General features: G+C 43.1%; 1 protein-coding gene across 3 annotated transcripts in view; it reads left to right on the top strand.

Annotated features, from left to right (window-relative positions):
• The first annotated feature begins 4768 nt into the window (after positions 1-4768).
• RASAL2 (RAS protein activator like 2) overlaps positions 4769-22481 on the top strand; it is a 185506-nt gene continuing 167793 nt past the window's right edge. For all 3 annotated transcript variants that reach the window (XM_061452032.1, XM_061452030.1, XM_061452029.1), the window contains exon 1: positions 4769-5041. In XM_061452032.1, the coding sequence (XP_061308016.1) occupies positions 4876-5041 (166 nt within the window). In that variant the 5' untranslated portion in view covers positions 4769-4875. The remainder of the gene's footprint in view (positions 5042-22481) is intronic.

The raw sequence follows: 22481 nt of genomic DNA, 5'->3' as shown, positions 1-22481 counted from the left end.
AATACACATTGCTGGGGCAGGGGTGCTGAGGTAGCCACCCTGTGATGCTGCAGGGGTGGATCGGGTAGTTAGAGTGCGTGCAAGCCAGAGATGCCCCTTGCTGCCTTTGTTCTGTTTGTCTGATTCCTATCTTGGCATTAACATTCCAAGTTTAAAGCCCATGCTGCGACCACGTTTGTGAGGTAGAAATTCAGTGTCAGCATATGTATCCTGGAGGCAGCTGGCATGAGATGAAGGAGGGATGGCAGCAGCAGCTAAACTGGGCCTTGGCTCTTTAATATTAAACTTTCCCCAGTGCTGGGGTTTTTTTAATCAGTCTGTGAATTATCTGCCATCCCTGTTCAAAGAGGGTTTTAGCTCTTAATCCCAGGGGTAGGGAAAGCGGAAGAGTCTCTCTGAAGGTTTCAGGGCTCAATCTGGCCTCAATTATACCAGCCTAAATCAGCAAAGAATGGCCACAATGGACTTTGCTGGGACTGTGTTAGCAGTCAGTCACGTAACTTGCCAGGAAACACCTCTGGTCCATAAGGCTCCATCCACAGGGAGTTACTAGGAGGATATAAGCACTGCCAGGCTGGCTCAGAATAGATGTTCACCTTGAGCAATAACCAGGGCCTGGCTGTGGCCAGCTGCAGATGCTTAGGAAGGGATATCGGAAGAGGGAGAGTATAAAGTGATCCTTCCTCCGGCATACCCTCCTGGCTTCCGGTAATCAGTAGTTGAGAGACTTCCTGAGCCGGAGGTTGCAGGAATTCGTGTAATCCTTTTTTTTTAATTCATTTATAGTTTTGGCCTCCATGACATCCTGTGACAATAAGTTCCACAATGTAATTATGTGTTGTGTGAAAAAGTACTTCCTTCTGTCTGCTTTAGCGTGGCTCCCGAACATTTCTCTCCATGCTCCTTCGCTCTCGTGTTGTGAAGAATAGGGAAAAAAATCATTCCAGGTCCATACCAGACCTCTCTGACCTCTTCAGACTTCTCTGTCTTTGCTTGTTCCAAGGTTTTGTTCTTCCAGACTGGAGTCTCTTCATTTTTCTAGTCTTTCCTCCTCATATTTGGTGGGTTTCTATCCCACCACTTCCACTGTCCTTACCACTCTCCTCCATGTATCTTCTCATTTTATTATCACCTTTTTTGAATTAAGATCACTGAACTGAGACTTGGTCACTCCTGAAGGCACAAATTCATTCTCCTGAAAGAAGGTCAGCTAAAAAACTTTGATTTCTCAAGTCAGACTGACGTACTTCAATCTTTGAGCCACAGAATCTTTGGCTTAATGGAAATACACACGCAGCTCTCTTCAAACACTTTGATTTAACCTATTCTGAGTAAGCCTCTAGCCCTAATTTAACTAGAGCCTGTGGGTTAACATGACAGGCACAAGCAGATCAACTAATGGGCCTGTTTTACATGAAGGGAATTTCATGTATGTACTTATATTACTGCTCATTTACGCTTGCACAAATCCTCTGTGCGCTACTTGTGGAGAAGACCCTCAGCCAGAACAGCTGAGTTGATGACCATGAAATCCTGGAGTCTCTGATTTCCAGGACACCTTTAATGGTAAAATATGTCTATTTTTGCTGCTGTCATGCCTGCAAAACCAGCCTTTCTATTTCAGACATCCCTGTTCTTTATTATTGTTTATATTGCTCAAAACCCCACGAATAAAGGCCAAATAGCTTTTGTTTTCTGCTACCATCTGAATTTCGGAAACTTCACTATCCAGTCATTCCAGACCTTGCTGTTAGTATGGCTTGATCATACTTGCAGATACAACCGGTCCTCACTTGATGGGAACCAGTTGCTAGTATCTTGCGCTGCTCCTGTCTAATTGTCATCCCAGGATTGTACGGCAGCTTTTTAAAACTCCTCTATTCTGCTTTTGGCAGTAGCTTAGCAGCCACATCCTTCCCTTGCAACACGCCAGCTCCTCTTCTCTTTCCCAAAGCAGTTTCATCCCCCCCCTACCTCCTGCAGCTGCTTGTACAAGCTCCCTGCAGCTGCAGCAGGTAAAGACCCCAGACTTATGTGCAGGATGGAAAAGTCCCAGCAAAGCTGACAGAAAGAAGGGGGCTGTGGGCAGGGTAGGAGGGGAAAATGTTAAAGAGTTTGTTTGTATTGTGGCCACTAAATGATAAGTTTAGAGAACGTGCGTGTTGTTATGTTACGAGCAGCAGTGGGAATGACAGACAATGTAGGAGGGAAAAAATTGGTTTTCCTACTGCTTTATGGTATTATTGCGTGAATTTATGCAGATGCCTGCCCTGGAGAAGTAGCCTGCATGCCCTCAGCTCCCAGTTCTTTGGAAACCATGATGCAGAGTGTGGTTTAGGGTGGGAAAGAATCAGAAGAAGTTACTGGGTGCCCTGGCTGTGCTGCTTCTGTGCAGAACTGTGCAGAATTGCCCTGTGCCTGTCACAGTGGTGGAGGGATGAATTCTTGCCAGCTGTGATCCTGGTTTAATTCTTGGTTATTGGGGTAATAAAGAAATCATGTTTCCCATGGAATTGAGGCTGACACAGGATCAGGCTCACAGGTTCTCTCTTTCCCCCAGTCCTGTGTCTCAGCTTCTGCAACCTCATGGAACGTTGAAGTTGCTGGTCTGTTCAAACAGAGGGATAAAGGTTGAAGAGCTAATAAAATCCCTGCAGAAATAATGAAAACTGGCAGTCAGGTAAAGTAGGGAGATCCCACAAGCCTCTTTGCTGACGGTGTCCACCCTCTGCTAGATAGCAGGCAATCTATGGTAAGGCATGAATCTGTAGGAAACTGGGCTACACCGGTTCTGCAAATCATGAACCAACCAAAGGTTTTGAAGAAGGATGTTTCTTTGTTTTCAAACTCAGCTTGGAAATCACAGCAGGGTGCATATTCTCACCATACAATGAAAAAACCACAGCTAACTCATCCTGTTTTAGAAAACAGGGCTCCAAACTGGGTAGAGAATGACCCAGTTGTAGGGCAAGATTCAGGTCAAGCTCTCAGTCAAGCATGAGACAGAAATGCACAGGAAATGAGGTTTCATCAATTAATCATAGGGCTGGCAGGACTTTTTTCCTCCATTGAAATAGTTGATGTATTTTCCATCATGGATGCAACCATACCAATACGAAGGTTCTCCACTCTATTTGAATCAGGAGGGCATCATCCACCGATACTTTGCAAGGCCTCAGGTCCCACAAGGAACTTTTGGGAACTCTTAAGGCAAATCCTCAGGTTTGGGCAGCTGATTGCAACCTATGAAGCTGCAGAGCTTAGAGTATGGCCCTTTCAGAAGGAAGTTACTGCTCTTCAACAGAGCTGCAATAACACACCATGTGAACCCTCTTATTCTGCTGTAGTGCAAAACAGAACAAGGTGACATACAGCATGGATAGGAAGGGGGGGAACCGCATCTAGTTTAAAGCAACTTTATGGCAGTGTAACTGCTGTAGGGCTGCGCTAATTCAATTGCTATTTCAATAAAGGAAAAACTGTTAGCCGCTTTGTACTGATGCAGAAGTTGCGTACAGAGACACAGTCTGCGTTAATGGAGATAATCACTGAATCTACATGCTTGGATGATTTTATCCTGTTCATATTGATCATGGACAGGCACAAACTCAGAGCAAGAGATTACACGGAAGGAACCCTAAGCAACCTGAACCCCTTCACTCAGCCTCCCTTAAATTTCAAGTTATAACACCATGATTTAAAAGACACTGGGATGCACGCTATGTTCACAGATATTTTATTCTGGGTTGGTAAAGAACATGTACCTTAAGTATTCAGAACTTCACCAAAAGAAAAAAAAAGAACAGAAAACTCAAACCTGGTACTCAGGCAGCTCAGTAAATGAGCATTCAGAACACAAAACCTGCAAATCCCCTGGCTGAAATGAATGTAATCAACCAGTTGTCCTCCTTCCTCTGCAGTAAACCTCCTCCTTCCCTACCTGAAAGAGGCAAACCGTGTAAGCGCATGAAAGATTTAGCAGTCTCGATTAGGCATGCTCTGAAGTGCAATGTGAACGCTAACAAAAGGGAAACCCCATCTCTTACCGCTTTTTGAGACTAAACCCATTCACTTCCCTGCGATGCTGTCAGCTAGCCGGAGAAAGGGCCGCTGTGAGACGCCTGTGGCTATTCCCCCCGCAGACCCCGGCGGCCTTATCCGCCGATTTGTACTTCTTTGGGATGCTTCCACCGAGCCACAAACGGCACTCCCAGCCGCCTTTCCCGCCGCCCCTGCCAGGCTGGCTCCCGACGGCGAGGTGAACCGGAGGGAGGGCACCAGGGCTGCAGCTGCAGTACCGGCCTGCGCGGAGCCTGAGGGAAAGCCGGGATGAAACACCCCGGGGGCCGCGCCGGGAAGCCCCGCATCTAAAATGGTTACGGGCGAGAGTGGGATGCGGAGACGGGGGAAGAGCGCTGCCGGCGCCGCGTAGGGGTATGAAGGGGTATGAAAGGCTGCTGCCGGCCGGGTACCGCCCGCCATCTCCCACCTCCCCGCTTTCCCTCCGGGCAGGGCAGGGCAGGGCAGGGGCGGGGAGGGGGGTCCCGGCTCGCTGCCTCAGCGGCCGATTGCTCTGGCCTGGCACAGCCCTGCCGTCCACCGCATGGCCCGTCCGCGCGGACGCTCGGCTGGCCACTGCTCGCGCCTGCTCTCCCGGGGTGCCGACGGCGCTGAGGGCGCGGCGGGGCAGCCGCCTGGTGCTGAGGCGGGCGGGCCGCGGCCGCCTCCTCCTCCCTCGCTGACGCAGGGGGCGGTGGGGCGGGGAAGGGAGGGAGGGATGGAGCCGCGCCGCGGCGCGCTCTGAGGCGAAGTGAGGCGCGGCCGGGGTGTAGCGGCGGGCGGGCGACGGCGCCTCCTCGTCCCCCCTCCCTCAGTATGGAGGCGCCCCCCGCAGCGGCGGGCGAGCCGGCGGCCTGGGCGGCGGAGGCGTTCTCGGAGCCGGAGCTGGGTTCGGAGGAGCTGGATGCGGCGGCGGGAGGCGTGCTGGACCGCGTCCTGCTGGAGTCGGTCTGCCAGCAACAGGGATGGGTCCGCGTCTATGGTACGGGGCGCCGGGGGGGCGGTCCCGCGCCCCACGCAGGGCCTGGCGGGGAGGAGGGGGGGGCTGACCGAGCCCGTTGCCGGCTGCGGCGGCAGGTTGGAAGTGAGGAGCGGCGGAAAACTTCCTGGCCCTAACTTCTTTCTGCTTTCCTTTATTCCCTGCTGCCGAAGCTCCCAGTTCCTCGAGTCTTCTTTAACACCCCCACACTCCCCCGCCCTTTTCCCGGCGACAGGAACCCCGCGTTCAGCCGTCCCCCACGGCTTGCCGTGGGCCGCACCAGCCCTGCTGATGTGCGGGGTGCCCCGCTTTGAGGCTGCCTGAGCCCGCACCCGCGGGGGATGCCGCGGTGTCACAGGCGGGGAGCCGCGTCCCAGCCTTTTGTGTCGCCGGGAGTCAAGTACAGGATGCGAGTGCACACTTGCCGCCTGCCAGCCCCGGCTCTGATTAGTATTAATGAGGTACTAAAGACCTGGGAGGTGCTGATACGGCGGGTCCCGTCGCCCCAGACTTACTGGTGTGTGTTAAATTGGCACCTTTATTATTTATAAAACGGATGTTAAAATCTTTCGCAGTCTGGCCAGTGTACAGGACCCGATGTTGTTTCCCCTTCTTTCTCAAACTCCCTGGTATGTAACCTTTTAAAATTAGTTTGATTTATGTGACCGGGCCTCTGGTTTGTTTAGGCTCCCAACTGAAATGCAGTCAGGCTTAATCTCTCGATCAGCACCTAAATAATGGAAATTCTGTTTTATCTTTTCCTTGTCTTCCTCTTGTTTGTCTTGGTAATCTGACAATAATTACTCCCATGGTTCAGAGTGAAGATCATTGCAGACAGTGTCTTGTTTTCCCTTCTGTAACAAATTTGATGGTCCATCCTCCAAAAGGCAGTGGTTGTGGTGTTTGCACGTGCAGTTACTATGTTACTATTGTCTAATACTGTGGACAACCTGTGAAAAACCATTTTCTTTTATTGGTACTTTTTTACATCGGATCCTGTCATGCTGCTGGTTCTCCCTGTCGCCTTCCTTCCCTGCCCTGAACCCCAGAGAGATTCTTCAGATTTCCCCTGACCTGTAAAACTAGAAGCAAATGTGCTCTGTTACCCGTAGCACTGATCTGTTACTGGCTGCATTATTCCTGAAACAGAAAGGTGGCATAAATAAGTTATCTACAAGAACTCTGCTGGATTACTTGGCTGAAGGTGGGTTAATTATTGTGAGTACCACCAGTGCTAGCCTTTGCACATATCAAATGAGGAAGATCAGGCTGCAGGTTTTCTGGAGAGCAGAGTCTGTTCAAAGACCTTTGTGTTTATTTTGGAAGCTTGAAAAGCTGGTGCACTGGGACGAGGTTGTCTACTTTCGCCTAGTGCATCAATGAGCAAAGTTGTACTTAACACAATTAATTGTAATAGAAGTTTGGGATTTTTAGTAGTTTCCGCCATGTCTAACTTGCCTGCTTCTTGCGTGGCTTGCTTATGTTACTCTCGGCCTAATGCTGCTATAAAATGCAACCTTAAAAAAAAAAAGTATCTCTGCTGTTGTCAAGGAGAGCTCCAAAGAGAGCAGATTGCCTCCAAAATGTTTGTTTGTTTAGAATACTTTCCAAAGGTAAAATGAGAATGTACTTAAGAAAAGGATGTCTGGCACCAGCCTATCTGATTGTTACCCAAGGATATATCTTGTATGAGTGGAAGCAGGAATGTGGCTTCAAAATAAGCCACAGTGAAAAACATTGCTTGTTGATAAAGTCATGTGTTGTGATGTGTTTGTAGCCTGACACTAACGTGTAGATAAAGGAAAAAATTTCCTGTGACAGAGCAGCTAGCTCACAGGCTATAAAAATCAGCATAGACTTCAAGCAGGTAAAAATACATCTCATAGCCCAAGGACAGTAGCTAATTATTCCTAGTCTGTGTTTAAAAACAAATCATTATCTCTCTCCCTCATAAAGAATCTGATGTCTTCTCTCCTTCCCAATGAAATTGCAATCGGATTAGCTAGTATTTGTTTATTTTCTCCTGATTATTAGCCTTTTTCTTTTCCATGAACACATCTGGAGAAGTTTGAGGACAATTAATCAAGCTGAATCTGTGCCATGTTTGTGCACAACTAAGTATGGGTTACAAACCTATGAGTGACAAGTGTTATTTATAGGATTAAAAGTAAAGCCTTGCACAGTTGTTTGAGGAACCACAGCAGCATGGTGAAAGAAAACAGGAGCAGAAAGCTTAGCGTTATTGTCTGTATTGTCTGATAAACAATGAGTACACTAACACTAATTATTTCACCATGAATGGCTGGGGGAGGGAAGGAGTATCTAGCACAAGAGAAGTGGAGAAGCCTATTCTAGCATGGCAAGAAACGCAGCTTTTGATGTCATGGCATCTCTTTTCCGCATGTCTTTATGAACACGGATTGCTGTGTTGGGGAGTTGTTCCAGATGAAAGATGACTGAAAAGTGTCTTGAGTAGTGGACACTTATTGTAAAGAAAAGAATTTCAGCAGCTGCTTGAAGATAACTGCTTATTACTGTGCATCTCTGTTCTGCAATGGTGTGTTGTCCGCTTTGTCTCTATCCAAGGAGGTAATTACTGGCATGAGGGAGCTGGTCTGGCTGTGGATCCTGTAAAACTATGTCTGTAAGCACAGAGAAAAGAATTTAGTAGTAAAGTACCATCATTACTGGTCTACGTGGCTTGCCAGCAGTATGACAGTGATGTGAATACAGTAGGACTTTACAATGTCTGGGATGTGATTTCAGTGTGACACTGAGGTCTCGTCTGACTTCACTATGAGATCTAAATCATAGTCTGGCTATTTTTGCATTTCCTGCGTTAGCTGCAGTAGTTCAAGTGTAGATTTTTCATTCTGGTTTGTCATCTTCTGGTTGAGTGAATTAGCAAGGATGTTATCAAACCATGGAAATACAATTTCCTTACCAAAGGACAAAGTTTGTAGCACAAGTGGTTTCCTCTAACCTGATGTTTGAATAGTGAATGGGAACAGAAAATTTGCTTTTTGGAGCAATAGGTTTAATTGCTCATGAAACACAAATCATGTGAGTGTTGTTAGATGATATTTCCAAGAACTGGTTTTGACACACAACTAATGTTTCTGTGAAATGTGTATCAACATGTGTTCTGGATAATGGTTTCCTTTCAGACTTGTGTATGTGTAATGGGTAGGAGGGAAGAGGTGTCTTGCCTGGATTAAGGCTATAATTTTTTTTATCCTCTGTACGAGAGATAACTGACTGACGTTTGAAAGCATCCACTAGTGTTTCAAGGTCTCTTTCTCTGCTCTTTGAAACAGATTTTGGGAGGAGGCGGCAGTGGAATAACTGAATTTATAGCATTCTCTGTGCTAAGTGTGAAAATGGAGCAATTATATTGCCTGATGTAGCTGACTGAACATCCATGGATTTTGCAGCAGTGAATTGCAAAGCTAGCATTGCAGCATTGGTGTTAAATGTTGCATGTGATGGGGTTAGAATCGGATTTTGCCTGACTTATAGTGTGTGTCTAAACAGGTTGTAAACTTCTGTTAAGTAGTTGTCCAATTAATTTCTAATGTGCTTGCTTTAAGCTCACTGCTGATGCTCATGCGCTATTTCAAAGCAGGAGTTGCTGAAGTATGTAGAAAATAGCAGGAGGAAGAGTCTGTTCTTGAATGTTCATCCTGCGAATAGACATTGTTGCTCTGGGGTGTTATCTGGACCAGGAAGTGTCTTTCTCTTTTAGCAGTGGTGCCAAAAGATGATAGTAGCTGTACAAACTGGCGTGTAGATCGGACATGGACATTTTCAATGCCTTGTCCTCTAATCCTGCGGCAGGTCTGGAGGCATTCCTCACTGCCAGAATAAGCCTCCTCACCCCCATCCTCTTGGCAGAGAGAAGTCTCTTCAAATACAGGCTTGAATGGCTCCATGCTTTTCATGGAAATTGATCTACAGACAGAGCTTCGCTGGCTCTGACTCTAGAAAAAGCCCTAGACCCTGTGTAACCAAACAGAAATGGCTCTTGGCTGCATTAAACCTGAGTTTCAGGCTTTTAAGTATTGGCCCTCAGAAAATAGTAGACTCATGCTCAGGACTGAACCCATGGTAATGTATAGTGTCACATGGAGGTTAAAAAATAGCTGTGGCTCAAGCACTGAAAAGCATCTCCTAATCATGTGAAATTCAGTTCAAAACCCTAAGTTCTGTGAATTATCCATTCCAGCAATCCATTGTCTACCTTGCTCAGCTCTTCTATCAATGACTCCAACTCTGTTCTTGGGGTTTTCTGGTTCTTTACAGCCTGCCTTGCTATGGTTTTGTAAGTAGCTTGATACCTAGTGATTTTGGTTGGTTTATGGTGGGTTGTTTTGTTTTGTTTTTTTTTTTTTGGTTGGTTGGTTGGTTGTTTTCTTATCTGGTTCTACTGCTTTCAATTGTACCTAAAAATACAAAAATTATCCATTTCCAAAGCATCTCGTCTTGTATGAGCACCAGCAGTCATTGGTAGCACCTTGTCATTCTCTTCAAATCCTCTCCTTTCAGCCATGCTCATACTGCTGGCCAGCTCTTTCCGAGGTGTCCATATGAGGATAGTGAGTGTGAGCCACGACCCTCCCTTGGGGAGCAGTGCCACTTCCCCGGAGCCCAGCCCGCCCTCCCGGCCTCCACCCGAGCCGGTGGAGATCCCACCAGGTGGCGGCATCTTCATTGCGGTGGTGCAGGAGCTGCTGAGACTGCCAGATGCTGCCCGAACCAGACTGGGGGCTATTGGATAGCGTCCTCGCCACTTAGGAACATTATCGCTCATCTCCAGAAGCTCGATTAAAAAGTAATCTGGAGGCTTTATAACAAGGGTTAGGTAGGAAGAGTGTATTTAATCTAAAAACTGAAAAAACTCTCATAACAAGTTGAAATGGTGAGACAGTCTGATAGTTGAGAGGCAGCTGTTATAGCAGTAGAGGGTTTCCTTCTCATTGACATGTATGCAGATAGTGTAGCTGGGCAGGGTTTTGTATACTGCTGCGTTTATGAGTGTGTACAGAGCTGTGATTCCTTGTAGGAGATTATTTGCTGTTATGAAGAGCTAACTTAACAGGAGATAAGCTGAAGATGCGGATGAGACCCTTGGAAAGCTGAGAGGGAGCTGAAGAGCTGCACAGCCTGTCTATGCAGACAGACTTGTATTGGCAAGTAGAGGTCAGTGTTAATGAACATTTCTTTCCCTTCTGATCAATAGGCTTCTTTTTAACTTGCCTAGAAAGCTGGTGCAAAAGCAAGCTTGGAAGATAAACCTTGTTGGGCCAGGAAATGTCATTTCCTGTGTATATGGACAATGCCTCCTATAGTGATACCTGACCTTATGGCCTTCAGGTACCACTGCAGCATAAGGTACAAATGTTAAATAATGAAGGCAGAAAGCTTTTTTCATTTTGTTGAGGTGATAAATGATTTCCAGTTGGTGCCCCATTGTAAAAGAAAAAGCTTAATAAAAAATAAGGTTCTAAGTCACTGCATTTATTACAGATTAAAAATGGGCAACTGTGCTGTGGACAGATACTGCTTCCCCTGATATTCCAGGGAGTATCAAAAGATATGAGTGAAGTGCTCTTACAGGTGATCTGCTCATACCTGCTGTATGACAGCTCCTCTGATAGCTCGTCTTGAAAGCAAGGAATTCTTACAAGTGTGAATTATGGGTCCTCTGTGCTACTGCGGCTATTGAATCTCTGCTAACTTTCTTGTGTATTTGCAGTAGTGATTTGGAGTTTAGCTGAGAGCTGCATATAGCCTGTTTTCTTCTTGGTTGCTTTACTCCCAAATTTTATTGCAGAATTATCCCTTTGACATTAAAACTGCTTGCCCTTCCTCTTTTTAAGGAACATTGATTTTAATTTATACATAAATCGTTTATGTAAATTTTTAGGAGTTTTTAGCTAGGCTTTTTCAGCTGTCCGTGTTGTTGCAAATGTTGCCTAGGTTACTAATTTATTAAGTCACTTAAATATTTGGAAGCATCAGTCACTTAAATATTTGGAAGCATCAACAATACTAGAGTGTGTTCGGGAAAATGAGGATGACATTATTTTAAAACATCAGTTTCCTGACTCCTGTATTTCAGTCACATGATTTATCTCTGGCCGAGCATTTTCATGTGGTGCTGTTTCCTATTTTTAAACAATAGGAGAAAAAGGGAAGATAAGAGGAGCATAACTGTGACCCATTGACTTACCATGAGATCATGGGTTCTTTTCAACTGATATTTATAGATTTTTATAAAAAATAGTTGATATTTCAGCTTTTTCTGGCATAAATACCTTTTTAGCCTCAAGGTCATAGAGTTAAGCTCTCATCTGAATTCTTTCAAAATCCCCTGCAGTCACATAGTAATCATGGAAATACAATTAGTATCTGCAAGGAAAGGAACCAAGTGGAAAAAAAAAAAACAAAAAACCTGCATTTTGGTTTGTTAAGTTCTCACAAAGTCCTCTGTGTGTTTTGACACACACAGACACCGCATCTCCCCGTCCCTCCCCACCCAGGTCTCAGAAAGCCTTTATAAAAGTGATCAGGAGGGAATAACATGTGTTAATTCTCTTTAATGAGGTTTCAAAAGGTCACAAAACTGTAGAAAGGCTCTTCTCCAAGAATCAGAATTATTTTTAATTATAAAGCAAGTTGGAGTAGTGTGAGTAATGAGCTCTTGGAGGTGAAGGGGGTCTTTGCACTTAAATAAATGTGAAACCAAGTCCTGGATTCAGATCCTGTATTATCTAAAGGGATTATTATATTTTTATATATATATATAATATATATATATAATAAATGTGTGTGTATACACACACACCTTTTTTTTTTTCAGCTGGGAATACCCTCTTTAAAAAAATTAGCTCTTGTATTGCAAGCACTGGCAGGCAGTTAAACACATTAATTCTGCAAACTGTGGGAAAACGACACCCATTTCAGCAGATGTGCAATGCTTCTGGTGTAGATTTGCATAAGAATGCGTATGCTTCTCTGTTAGTTGTTGGCTTGATTAAAACTTGCAGGCACCTTTTTGCTTCCTGTAGTGCTAGGTCTGCATTCTTGGACATTAGTGGCTTAATTGAAAATACTCAGCTTCTTATGTGTTAAGATAATTTTATTTACACAGGATTTCGCTGTGGATGTGCTTGGTGTCTTACAGACAGGCTGCTTTGCTTGCCTTTTAGAATCTGTAGTGTAGACCAGAGAAGAAAGGAAATAACAAAGATGAAAAATGGTAAATGTATTTAGAAGTGGATGGAGGATTACAAGGTAGAGTATCAGGAGATGGGTCAGGATTGTGTGTATTCAGTCCTTGCTTCCGAGGATGTGTGGGAGTGGAAGTCAGTACTGTGGTGAGAGGAAGAGAAGTGTTTAGGAACCTGTGACTAAAAATGATCACCCATCTTTCAGGCTTAATCCCTCCCAGTGTTAGGCCTTCATGTAGCAGTCCAAAATGTTCTGTAGAATCTCTTCACATTGGTCCCTTTCCTAATCTGCATGGTGTGAAAAAAGCAGAGAGAATTCTTTCAGATAGGCCATAGATACTGTAGCATTAATTCTGAGAGAGCTTTCTGTACTCTAGGAGCAGGGAATTTAAGTGGGATACTAGGAGGCAGGATATTAGAAAAGAGGACGAGAACTTGGAATTTGACATGTTTTCTGACAAGGAGAGAGAAACTAACTAGGAAACAACATTTTGTGTAGATTTTATCCACATGTGACAAATACATGCCCACCACAATGATCCAGACCTTAGGGAGAAGACATTCTATGTCAGGGGTGGTTTTAGGGTTGTTCTGGCATGAAGGGATGAAAGACAATTTAGCAGTATTCTAGACAAAGCTTAATGCTTGAGGAATGCAGGTCTGGAGATGTGCTGCCCCTTCTCTCCTGCTAGCCATGGTTTTGTGTAGGCCTGGTAGCCAGCAGAGCACTTTTGGGTTGGCCAGCACTTTAGAGAGCATTATCTTGCCAGATGAGAAGTTGTTTGCACTGCCTGCATGCAGCACCTCTAGCTTTGTCATTTTATCAGTTGCAAGGTATTTAGTGGTGTGGAAATGAGAAAGCAAGGGGGGAAATGTTCTTGCTAGGCAGCAGGGGTGTGCGAGGCTATGAGCACTGAGCCAACTTGCACCTCTGACAGCTTCAATCTCTCTTGTGAGAGGACCAGTGTTCCACAGCTCTAGAATGGCAGTGTTTGTGTTTAGGCTGAATAAGTTGGAAAGCCTAGATATCTGCCATATCAATTTTTTTTTATATGCTTTACAGAATAACTTAAAGTGACTATGTGGAATATAGCAGTGTAACTGCATTTTTCTCCTTAGGAAGCACATCTCCTTTTGCCAGTCAGGGTTTGGAGTAAATACAGGTGAGATTGGTACTTCTGGAGGGACTTTTCTTCCATGGTCTTTCCATCCTCTTGTATGGCAGATAGAGTTAAAAGCCTGCTTGCTTTCTTCAGTTTCTCATTACTTGAGTCACTGGATTGGCTTGAGATAAGCAGAGGTAATTCACACCCTCATTTAGCTGACTCTTTAGTGCACTGATACCGGTCTCAACAAGATAGGGTACAGATGCTGTGCTAGTCAGCACAATGTGTAGCATGGGGGTTTGAGGAAAATGTGTGGAAAGCAGCTGTGGCTGGGAGGGTGGAATCCAGTCCTTAAACGTCGTTAGGGAATGAAATGATCACTTTGCTTCTGTTTTGCATACCATTTTGACATGACAAATGGTGACTGCTTTCCTGTCCATTGGGGTAAAAGAAGGATTGTTTTCACTTACTTGTACCATTCATTGCCTTGCTGTGCGAGTGCATCCAAATCATTAACGATTTTATTTGAAAGTGCTGCTGTGAAGGTGAACAAGGCACAAGTAGGTCAGATAACTTCCCCAAGGACATACAAGAAACTTGGCAATGGAACTGGGATCTCCTGAGACATCTGCTGTGCTTCGCTTGCATACTTTGAGTTGCACTGCTTCACGTTTGGGATACCTTTAAGCCTGCTACTTTACTTGGATCCTCTTGTGACTATTAATAATCCTCTCAAATACCCTATTAGCTGTCAGATCTGTAGGTCAGTGGGGCAAGATGCTCTCAGAGGGGAGCTGTCATTAAGGTGGTTATGTCTTTACTCACTCCCACCCCCAAAAGAAAAACCCCCAAAACCAAAGGTAAAGTTTTGTTGACCTTCAAAGTGTAATAACCTTGTCTCATTACAGTGATAGTAGGCTGGACTGCTAGTATGAAGGGGTTTGAATAGCTGGCACCAGTTGACTTCAGTGAATCTGTGGACAGTGCCAGGTATTTGGCTATATCATTATTTCCAAGTAGGTAACTCTTCACTGTAGACTGGGGGAGGAAAATATAACCCAAATTGAGAGTGGAAAACCACAGAGCAGTGATTAAACCACATGAATCCCTAACATCCTTTCCATGGCATTTGAGACCCTGTGCCACTGTGTAACATGGTTTTGTTGGCTTTGCCAGCACTTGACTGATCCGTAGCAGTTTTCCATATTAGTTAGTACTTTATCTTGATGTGCAGGCATACAGTGCGTTCCAGGTGCTAGGAAAGAAGAAGAGACAAAAAGCTTCCTGAGAAGATGTTTATTTACATTATGAGGTTATACCTCAGGCTGTACAGACAAGCTGCTGCTTTTGCTGCGTTTCCTAGCTTGAGTATACTGGAACATGTACATCATGCACCAAAAGCACAGTATGCTTACACTTGCTAGGAAATCATTAGACTTCCTCTTCAAATAAATCTGAGCACTTGCTGTTTTGAGGTACGCTTTTGTAATTATTTTCCTTTTTTTTTTTCTCAGGATGATGGGTAGTTGATAGGTCTCCTGGAAAATAAGATAACAGGAAAAAGAATGGTATCGCCAAAAGAGAAATAGAGAGCTATGGCAAAAGGATATGGTGTGTAAAATAATAATAAAAAAAAATCATATTTTTAAACCTGATTGAAGAAGATTTATCTTCTAGATGGTATAGGCTTATGGGGTCTCTTTCTCTCTTGCTCCTTGGCAGCACTTGCTTGGGATGTCAGTAAGGTGTGGGGTGATTAATTACACTGTTGGATGAATTTCATGGGGTTCTTCCTTAACTCCTTCCATTAGCTAAGGCCTTGCCGACTGACGTTTTCAAGCTAAACTTGGAGGTAATGAGTTTTATGTCCCATATAGAAAGGTAGCAAAGAAGTTTTATGGTCTTGCCATAAATATTTATGTCAGTTTTCTTTCACGCACCCTAGGCTGGTGACTCCTCTGCTTAAAGAAACCCCTGCAGTTCTTCACATCAAGATCTGTAAGTCATGTCAGAGCAGTGTGAACTGAAGCCATTTCAAACTCAACTATCCTCATTTTGATTCCAGTCATTGTTAATGTCTGAATTTATAACCATTAAAATATTATAACCATTAAATCAAATTAAGGAAGAAAGGAGCTTTTTTTTTTTGTCAGCCTAGACAAGTTTTATAGATGGAAGTTAAGCATTTTCTGCTCTGAGGTGGGTTTTTTTTTGTTTCTTTTTTTTTTGTGGGGGAGGGGAGAGTGGAACTGACTTGCTAATAGGAAAGTCAGGAATGTTAAATAAACAGCCTCTGTTCACCAAAATGATGAATGTGTAGGAGAAAGGATGGATAATAAGAAGGAAACAAATATTTTTCATTCCAACCCAGTGCTGTAAAGGGGGACTTTGCATGCTGTAAAAATGAAAATATGTCTGAAGCTTTGGTGGAAAAAACATAAATTGAGAGGAATGCAGTAATAATAGTTAAATTGCTAAGTTGTGTGAAAAGGCATTAATCTTCCCTGTACTGGCACAACTTGCTTTCTGCTATTTCTTTGTCAGAATGCATTGCTTTTTCTGTGTTAAAAAAATAGGAAAGAGTCAAAATAGGAAACTGGAAATGAAGTGTGGCTTTCAATGATAAATATGTTTTGTGCAAGAGCAACATTCACCTGAAACCTTGTGTCTCAAAGTTATCTGGATCCTGATTTCACTGGGGTGTTAGGCCAGTTATCTCAAATTGTACATTTTGGCGATTTGGGTTTAATAGCTTATTGTACTTTTTACCAGATGCTTGGAAGGAGAAGGCAGGCAGTCCTGTATAATTTTTACATGTAGGAGCCAGTAAGCAACTGAATTATCCATGAGCAACTAGGAGGAGGTTATCTCCTTAGTCTTATATTCCAATTTGAACATTTTTTAATAATATGTATTATAAGACCTGTCTATATGAAGAATTAGAAGTGCAATAGCTGTTATTATCAGGAGACAGTAACTGTTTTCCTTGTAATGGTCTGACTTTCTTATTGGAATGGGTTTGAAACCAGATCAGCCTAGGACACAGCAAGCGCTTTATTGGGAGTTAACGTAGTTTCCCATATGAGTGGGTAGGTGTTCCTATAAACAGGTGCCAAGAATTAAATTGACCTACTTCTTCCCTGCTGAGAAACTACTTGTTGTGGGTTACATTAACTTTGATGTTTCACTAACATTTTAGGAGAAAAGGTGAGTGGACTGATGGATTCTAGTTTTCTGTGTGTTCAAGCTGACAACCTTGGATAGCTGGCTCTGCAGGATTAGCAGAGGTATCCACTGCTGTCCAGGTCATGAGACCTCTTGGTGACAGATGTAGCTGTAGAACATAACCACTGCATCTCTTTACAGATCAGTCTGTACCTAGATGGCTCTAAGGTAACTTTGAGATGAATCTTAAATAAAAACTGTGGTGAGACAGTGATGTTGATATCCAAAAACATATATCTTTGCTGTCAAGATTGCTGTTTTTGTTGATGGAGTTTAGAAGGGTTATCCTAAATTCAGTCTAAAAAAAACCCATGCAATTATGTTTAAAACTTTGTAAGAGACTTACAAAGAAAAGCTGTAGTATATCAGTTACTGTGTACTTGTATTTTATCCATGAAATGGCTTACTAGTTGAAATGTTCTAGCTGTACTTTTGATGTCCATTTATAATAACCAATTCTATAGCTGACATAGTATCTCTCCCAATTTTGTTTTCAGACTTTATTGATGTGGCTTCTTGGTGACCTACTTTCACCACTTTAAGGTTGCTTTTTTCATTCCCTTCCAAAAGGAAGTGCCTTCCATGAGAAATGTTGGAAGCTCACTAGCCAGTTTCTAATACTGGTAGGTGGAAACTTGGACCTGACTGAGTGGCCTTCCACTTACTCCCAGGGTAGATGACGCCACTGATTCTAAGGTACTTTCCTTACTAAACTCTTGCTAATAACTTTGAGACCCTGGAGGTGGGTGTTTGGAGAATGAGGGAAGGAAATGCCTGTATTTCCTTGGAGCTGTCATTACTCATGACTGAATTGGTTGGCCCTGTGACTTTAAGGGCATTGCGTTGGCCTCTTGTCCTTAAAAAGGGCCAGCCGTAAATCAAGTACTTAAGCACTTGCACAGCTGGAAGAAGGAACATCTCAGTTCTTACTCTTTTACTCATTCTGGGGTATTCTTCCTTTGCACTGCTCTTTCTGGTTTTTGGTTTTTGTTTTTCTTGTGTAATTTCCACTGGAGGTGATTCAGTTCAAGGCTTAGCTGTATCTTTCTTCAATCAGTGGTGCTTTTGCTTTTTATCTGGGGCATGAGGTATGTGCTTACTTATTTGCGGGGCCACTTAAAAAACGGTTAATGTGATGCAGATGTGCAGTTTTCAGCAGATACATATTATTTAGCCAAGTTTTATGAAGGGATTAATACCTCAAGGTATTACATATCGCTGGAAAAAATAGTTCACTTCTGTAATTTCACAAAGTGGACATACCTCACCATTTGTAATCATCATCTCATAAGACTTGCTGCTTTCCCCCCTGCACCATTTCACTCGGGTGTCATTTTGGTGTAAACACTGGTTACCCGAAAGAAAAAATCCACAGTCATTTTCCTGGAACCTTGATGGCTTTTTGGTTTCCAGCAAAAAGTAGCCAGATCAATTTTTTCTTTGGTGTGTATTATAAAAGGAGCCTGCAGTTAATTGTAACTGTGGTTGTTGCTTGGAACAGCAAAGAAAACCATGAGGGAAACAGTCTGTGTGTGTGTAAATGTCAACGGGATTTCAACAAAGGTGACGCCCAGCTCCCATTATGATCTGGAAATGAACTTGTCTTCTCTCCCCTAGTGTTGGGTATGCAGTGTCCCTGACCCTCTTAGGAAAACCTTTAGCAGAAGATGAATGAACACTTTAAATTAGCAAGAAATGTTCATCAGTGATGCACTTGAGGAGAAAGTTCTTGTAGTCAGCTGTTGCAAGTAGGAATCCTCACTTGCCCTTCCTTGTTGCCTTGTATCATGTTTAAGTGGACATGGGCATGTGTGTTGGTATGAATGTGAGGTGAAGGTATGCTTGTAGGTGTGCTGAAAGAGTCTGAGAGGCTAAAAATACAGCTAGAAGTAGCTGCATTTGAGTCACTTGCCTCAAAAGGCAAACCTAGGGCACTGGACTGAGTATCACCAGGGCTCTGAGGTTAAAATAACTGCATGTCATTGGTGAGAAAATGAAGAATTCGGCAAATGGTGTGAATGCCAGCTGCAGTTTGGTGGCAAGCTGTGCTACCCAGTAGATTGCTGGATAGGCCAGCTCTTTCTCCACATTCCTTGCCAGCAGGATATTGGCTGAAAGGGTGGTGGTGCTGTTTCTGTTGGAAGCAAGCTTAGTACAAAGGCCATGTGAGTCCAGAGGCATGGCATGTAAAAGCTTTTAGTGGTTTGAAGTTTTTTAGGATCTTTTTTTCTGTGGTTGCAATACCCAGTAGGGCAGGTGGCACCCATGAGGGAAAGCTACTAAGGCTTATACTTTGTTTTTTAATCCCACCTTTCATCAGCAGATAGGAAACAATGAATGCAAATCTATTCCACAACACGTGCAGATACGTTTTGTTGCGCGAAAGCTGAGCAGGATCTCTGATGAATTATTAGCATCCAATTCCAGAGCTCTGACAATCTGCAATCTCCTTAATATTCTGTTGAGCTATCGTGGGTATTATTCTTCTGCATTATTTTTCCTTTTGTATTCTTGAAACCCGTATTGCAATCTAAATGCTGCTGGTTTAGGATTGAAAGAGATACTGGCTGGCTGTATGGTTTGTTCAATTTTTCCTTTGACAACAGATGGGGGAGAGTGATTTTCCTCCTCTTCCCCCATACAAATGTAGACTAAATTAGAAGCAACTTTGAAAATTGAAGATTTATCTCCTGTTCTGTTCCTAATTGTGTCCCTCTCATATTAAGCATAACAAGGCACATGAGTTATTCATGCCAGGAAGGAAGTCTCAATAAACTTTAAGAAATCACAGTACTTCCAGGGGAAAAAACCTTTTTGCCTTGTAAGACTTTGAGCAACTCTGCTTCTGATCTCTGGCAAGGGTGTTATTCCAGTGACAGCTGATCTTTGAAAATAACTGCAGATTAATTTAAATCTAGCATTTAAAATGTAGTTTACTTACCCAGACAGCAGTTAGATTGAAGTTAATGGTAATGTAGAACAGCAGGATCTAGAGTAGCTCTTCAGCCTAGGGGCTGACCAGTTTTACCATCCAGCTGTTTTCCAAATGATTTATTTCATTTTCCCACTTGGTTTCTTTGACTCACCCCTCAGTTTCGGTCTTGCTGCTCCTGCTTCAGTGTGGGAAGAACAGCTGCACTTAGTAGCTCCAATAAATTACTTTATTAGAATTAGAATTGTGTCTGCATTACACTAGTACCAAATGTCTCAGTTCATGTTACAGCCTCTAAAAGAGATTGTCCCCTGGCTCCGTACAGTGGCGAAAGTGCCAACACAGACCCTGGGTAAATGGAGGTACACTGAACTATGTGCTGCTGCTGGGTGATAAGTTCAGGATTTGTCAGGGGACAGAAACGTCTTTTTCCCTACTTCTTGTATGTTGAGCATAATACACAGGTGGAAGGATATGCTTTCAAACAGTTTAGAAATAAGATGAACTACCTTTCTGTCAAAATGATGTAAAAATGTCCTTATGCTGTGTTTCTAGCTTGAGGATTTAACATGGAAACTTAGAGGAATGGTACAAATGTTATCTTAGGACGCAGCAAAACCAATGATAATCCTCCATCTCAGACCTCCAAGCTCTTTGGCTTTCCTTGCTGAGAGTAAAAATAAAGTGCAAACCCCTTATGCTTTTCACGTTTCTCAATGAAGAACAGGCTTGTGAGTGGGGAGTTGCCTTTTAGTTGTGGCGAAGGAGCTTGTGTTTGGTATGGTGAGGTGGAAACCAACTTATTATTGCTTCTCCTAATTCTTTGAGCTTTATAAAAACTGGAGTATGTACCAGATGAAATAGTGTTGTGTGCAATCCCAGGGAAGCCATACCTGCAGAGTCCTGGGGATGAAGCAGAGCAAGCCTTGGAAGTCAAAGTGAACTCCAGGATATACCTTGCTACTCCAAACTCAATATGAAAAGCCTGGAGGAGGAGGTGGTGCTTCACAGTGCCTGGAGAGGCCTCACCAACAGGCTCACTGGCTTGGCAGGAGGATTCAATTTGAAACACTGCCTCTGGGCTTCACTTTGAGGCTTCTCATCTTTTCATATCTGGCAGTTTAATGTGAGCTGCTGTTTGCATTTGCCTGGTCTTTGGATCAAGAGCAATGGAAGCTCACTGCAGAGCTCTGGGGAATTGCTGCTGGAGGAGCACTGTGCCCAAGTGTTACTTCTGAGGGTAGTAGGAAAAAACATTTCTCCTGCATTTTCTAGTTTCTTATGTGTTTTGTATGTAGCTGGTTGTATTTAGCGATTAATCTTTGTCTGTGATACACCTGCTATAGACTCCTAAGCACTATTTCTTCTGTTTCAGAAGTACAGCCCAAACAGCATATTAACAGCATTCTAATTTATTTTTTGAAGGAAGGGCTGAAAAGTGAGCAATTTATGTTAGATTTCTTGTCAACCCTTTTTAACATCAGTATTTAGTCTTTCACTGCAACATTTCCACCTTTATTGTAAGCAAGTGGATGTTTTGGGGGCTGGTAGGCGCAAGGTATGTCCTTCCATTCACATACATCTTTGCCGTTGCTTTTTTCCCCACACTTCCAATATCAGTTGTTTATTTTGTGTAGCTTGTAGGAGCAAATAGAGTTGGTAGAAGAAATGGGGTTTAATTTAATCTTCCCTGAAGTGTGCCTCTGTCTTGGAGAAAAGAGAAGTTGGTATTTATAAGCACGAGAATGTGTGTTGGTTTTTTTAAACTGTAATTCTGTGGGTGAAGGGCTAGAATAAAACCCAACAGCAGAAAGAAAAATACCAAGAAAGCTGAGGAAATAGGCAGCACCCTAAAAATCTGAACTCCTCCTAATCCCTCACATATTCTGTTGTGTTAATGCACTCTCAGGACTTCATGGGCAGCCCGCAAGTGGAGACCAAAATGCTTCAAGGGGGATTTGACAAATCCACCTGTCAGTGTCACCAGACAACTGATTTATCATCTTTGACAAGTAAAAAATTGCTTTGACTTGTCGGCAGGACAAGTAAAATTTAGTAATAGTGATGGGATATTTTAAAAATTGTCATGATCATGTAAATCCTGTTATCTCTGTAACCCAAGACCCGTGAGTCTTGGACTGTAAAATGACATTAACTATATTGAGAGAAAAAAAAAGTCTCGTATTAGCAGATAACTGGACATTTTCCCCCCTCAGTTCATTTTTAAATCCTGTTGCCTTTCAAAGGCTGACGCTACTGTCTCTTAGCCCTGTTTCTCTATAGCACTAGAATATTGAAGATGTCTTCTAAAGACAAAAAATAGCATGTAGCTACATCACATCATAAAATACAAAGGAAGAAAGTGTGCTTAATCTGACAAAGCATCAGTGTTTAGGATATAAGCTCATTATAAGGCTTGCATAGTGGGAGCTGATTTTTTTCAAATTAATTTCTATGTTATTACCATAATAAACATTTTAATAATATCCTCTCCTTCCCTCATATCCTCAGCAGCTGAATATTTGAGTAAGTTATCTGGTCTTTCATAGTAGCCTTTATCCCTATCATCCATGCATGATCTGTTTACAAGAATCCTTATAAGTATTTTCAGTTTAATTTACTGTTCAGGTTATGCTGCTTCAGCAGTTTCTCTCAGTGCAATTATGCTCGCATTTGGGATGCGTCCAGGAAATACTGGGGCAATATTGATACTTTTGTCCTTCTAATTATTTTAATTTGGTAGTAAATGCAAAGAAGTCACATATGACTATTTAAATCTTTGAAGTGCCTAGAATATACCTTTCTGTAGCTAGCATCCAGCATCAGAAAAAAAGGCTTGCACTGTAGTGTTTTGTTTGGTATGTTCATTCTTCGCTTACAATAAGTAAAGCCTCATGTTTTGCTGACTGCTGTAACTGAAAGGTTGGGGGGAACCTAGAGAGTAGAAC

This window comes from Pezoporus flaviventris, unplaced genomic scaffold (genome assembly GCF_033815535.1).
Source record: "Pezoporus flaviventris isolate CSIRO_AGI_PZ_B2104156 unplaced genomic scaffold, CSIRO_AGI_Pfla_v1 ptg000013l, whole genome shotgun sequence".
NCBI lineage: Eukaryota > Metazoa > Chordata > Aves > Psittaciformes > Psittacidae > Pezoporus > Pezoporus flaviventris.
This window is presented reverse-complemented; position numbering and strand designations above follow the sequence as displayed.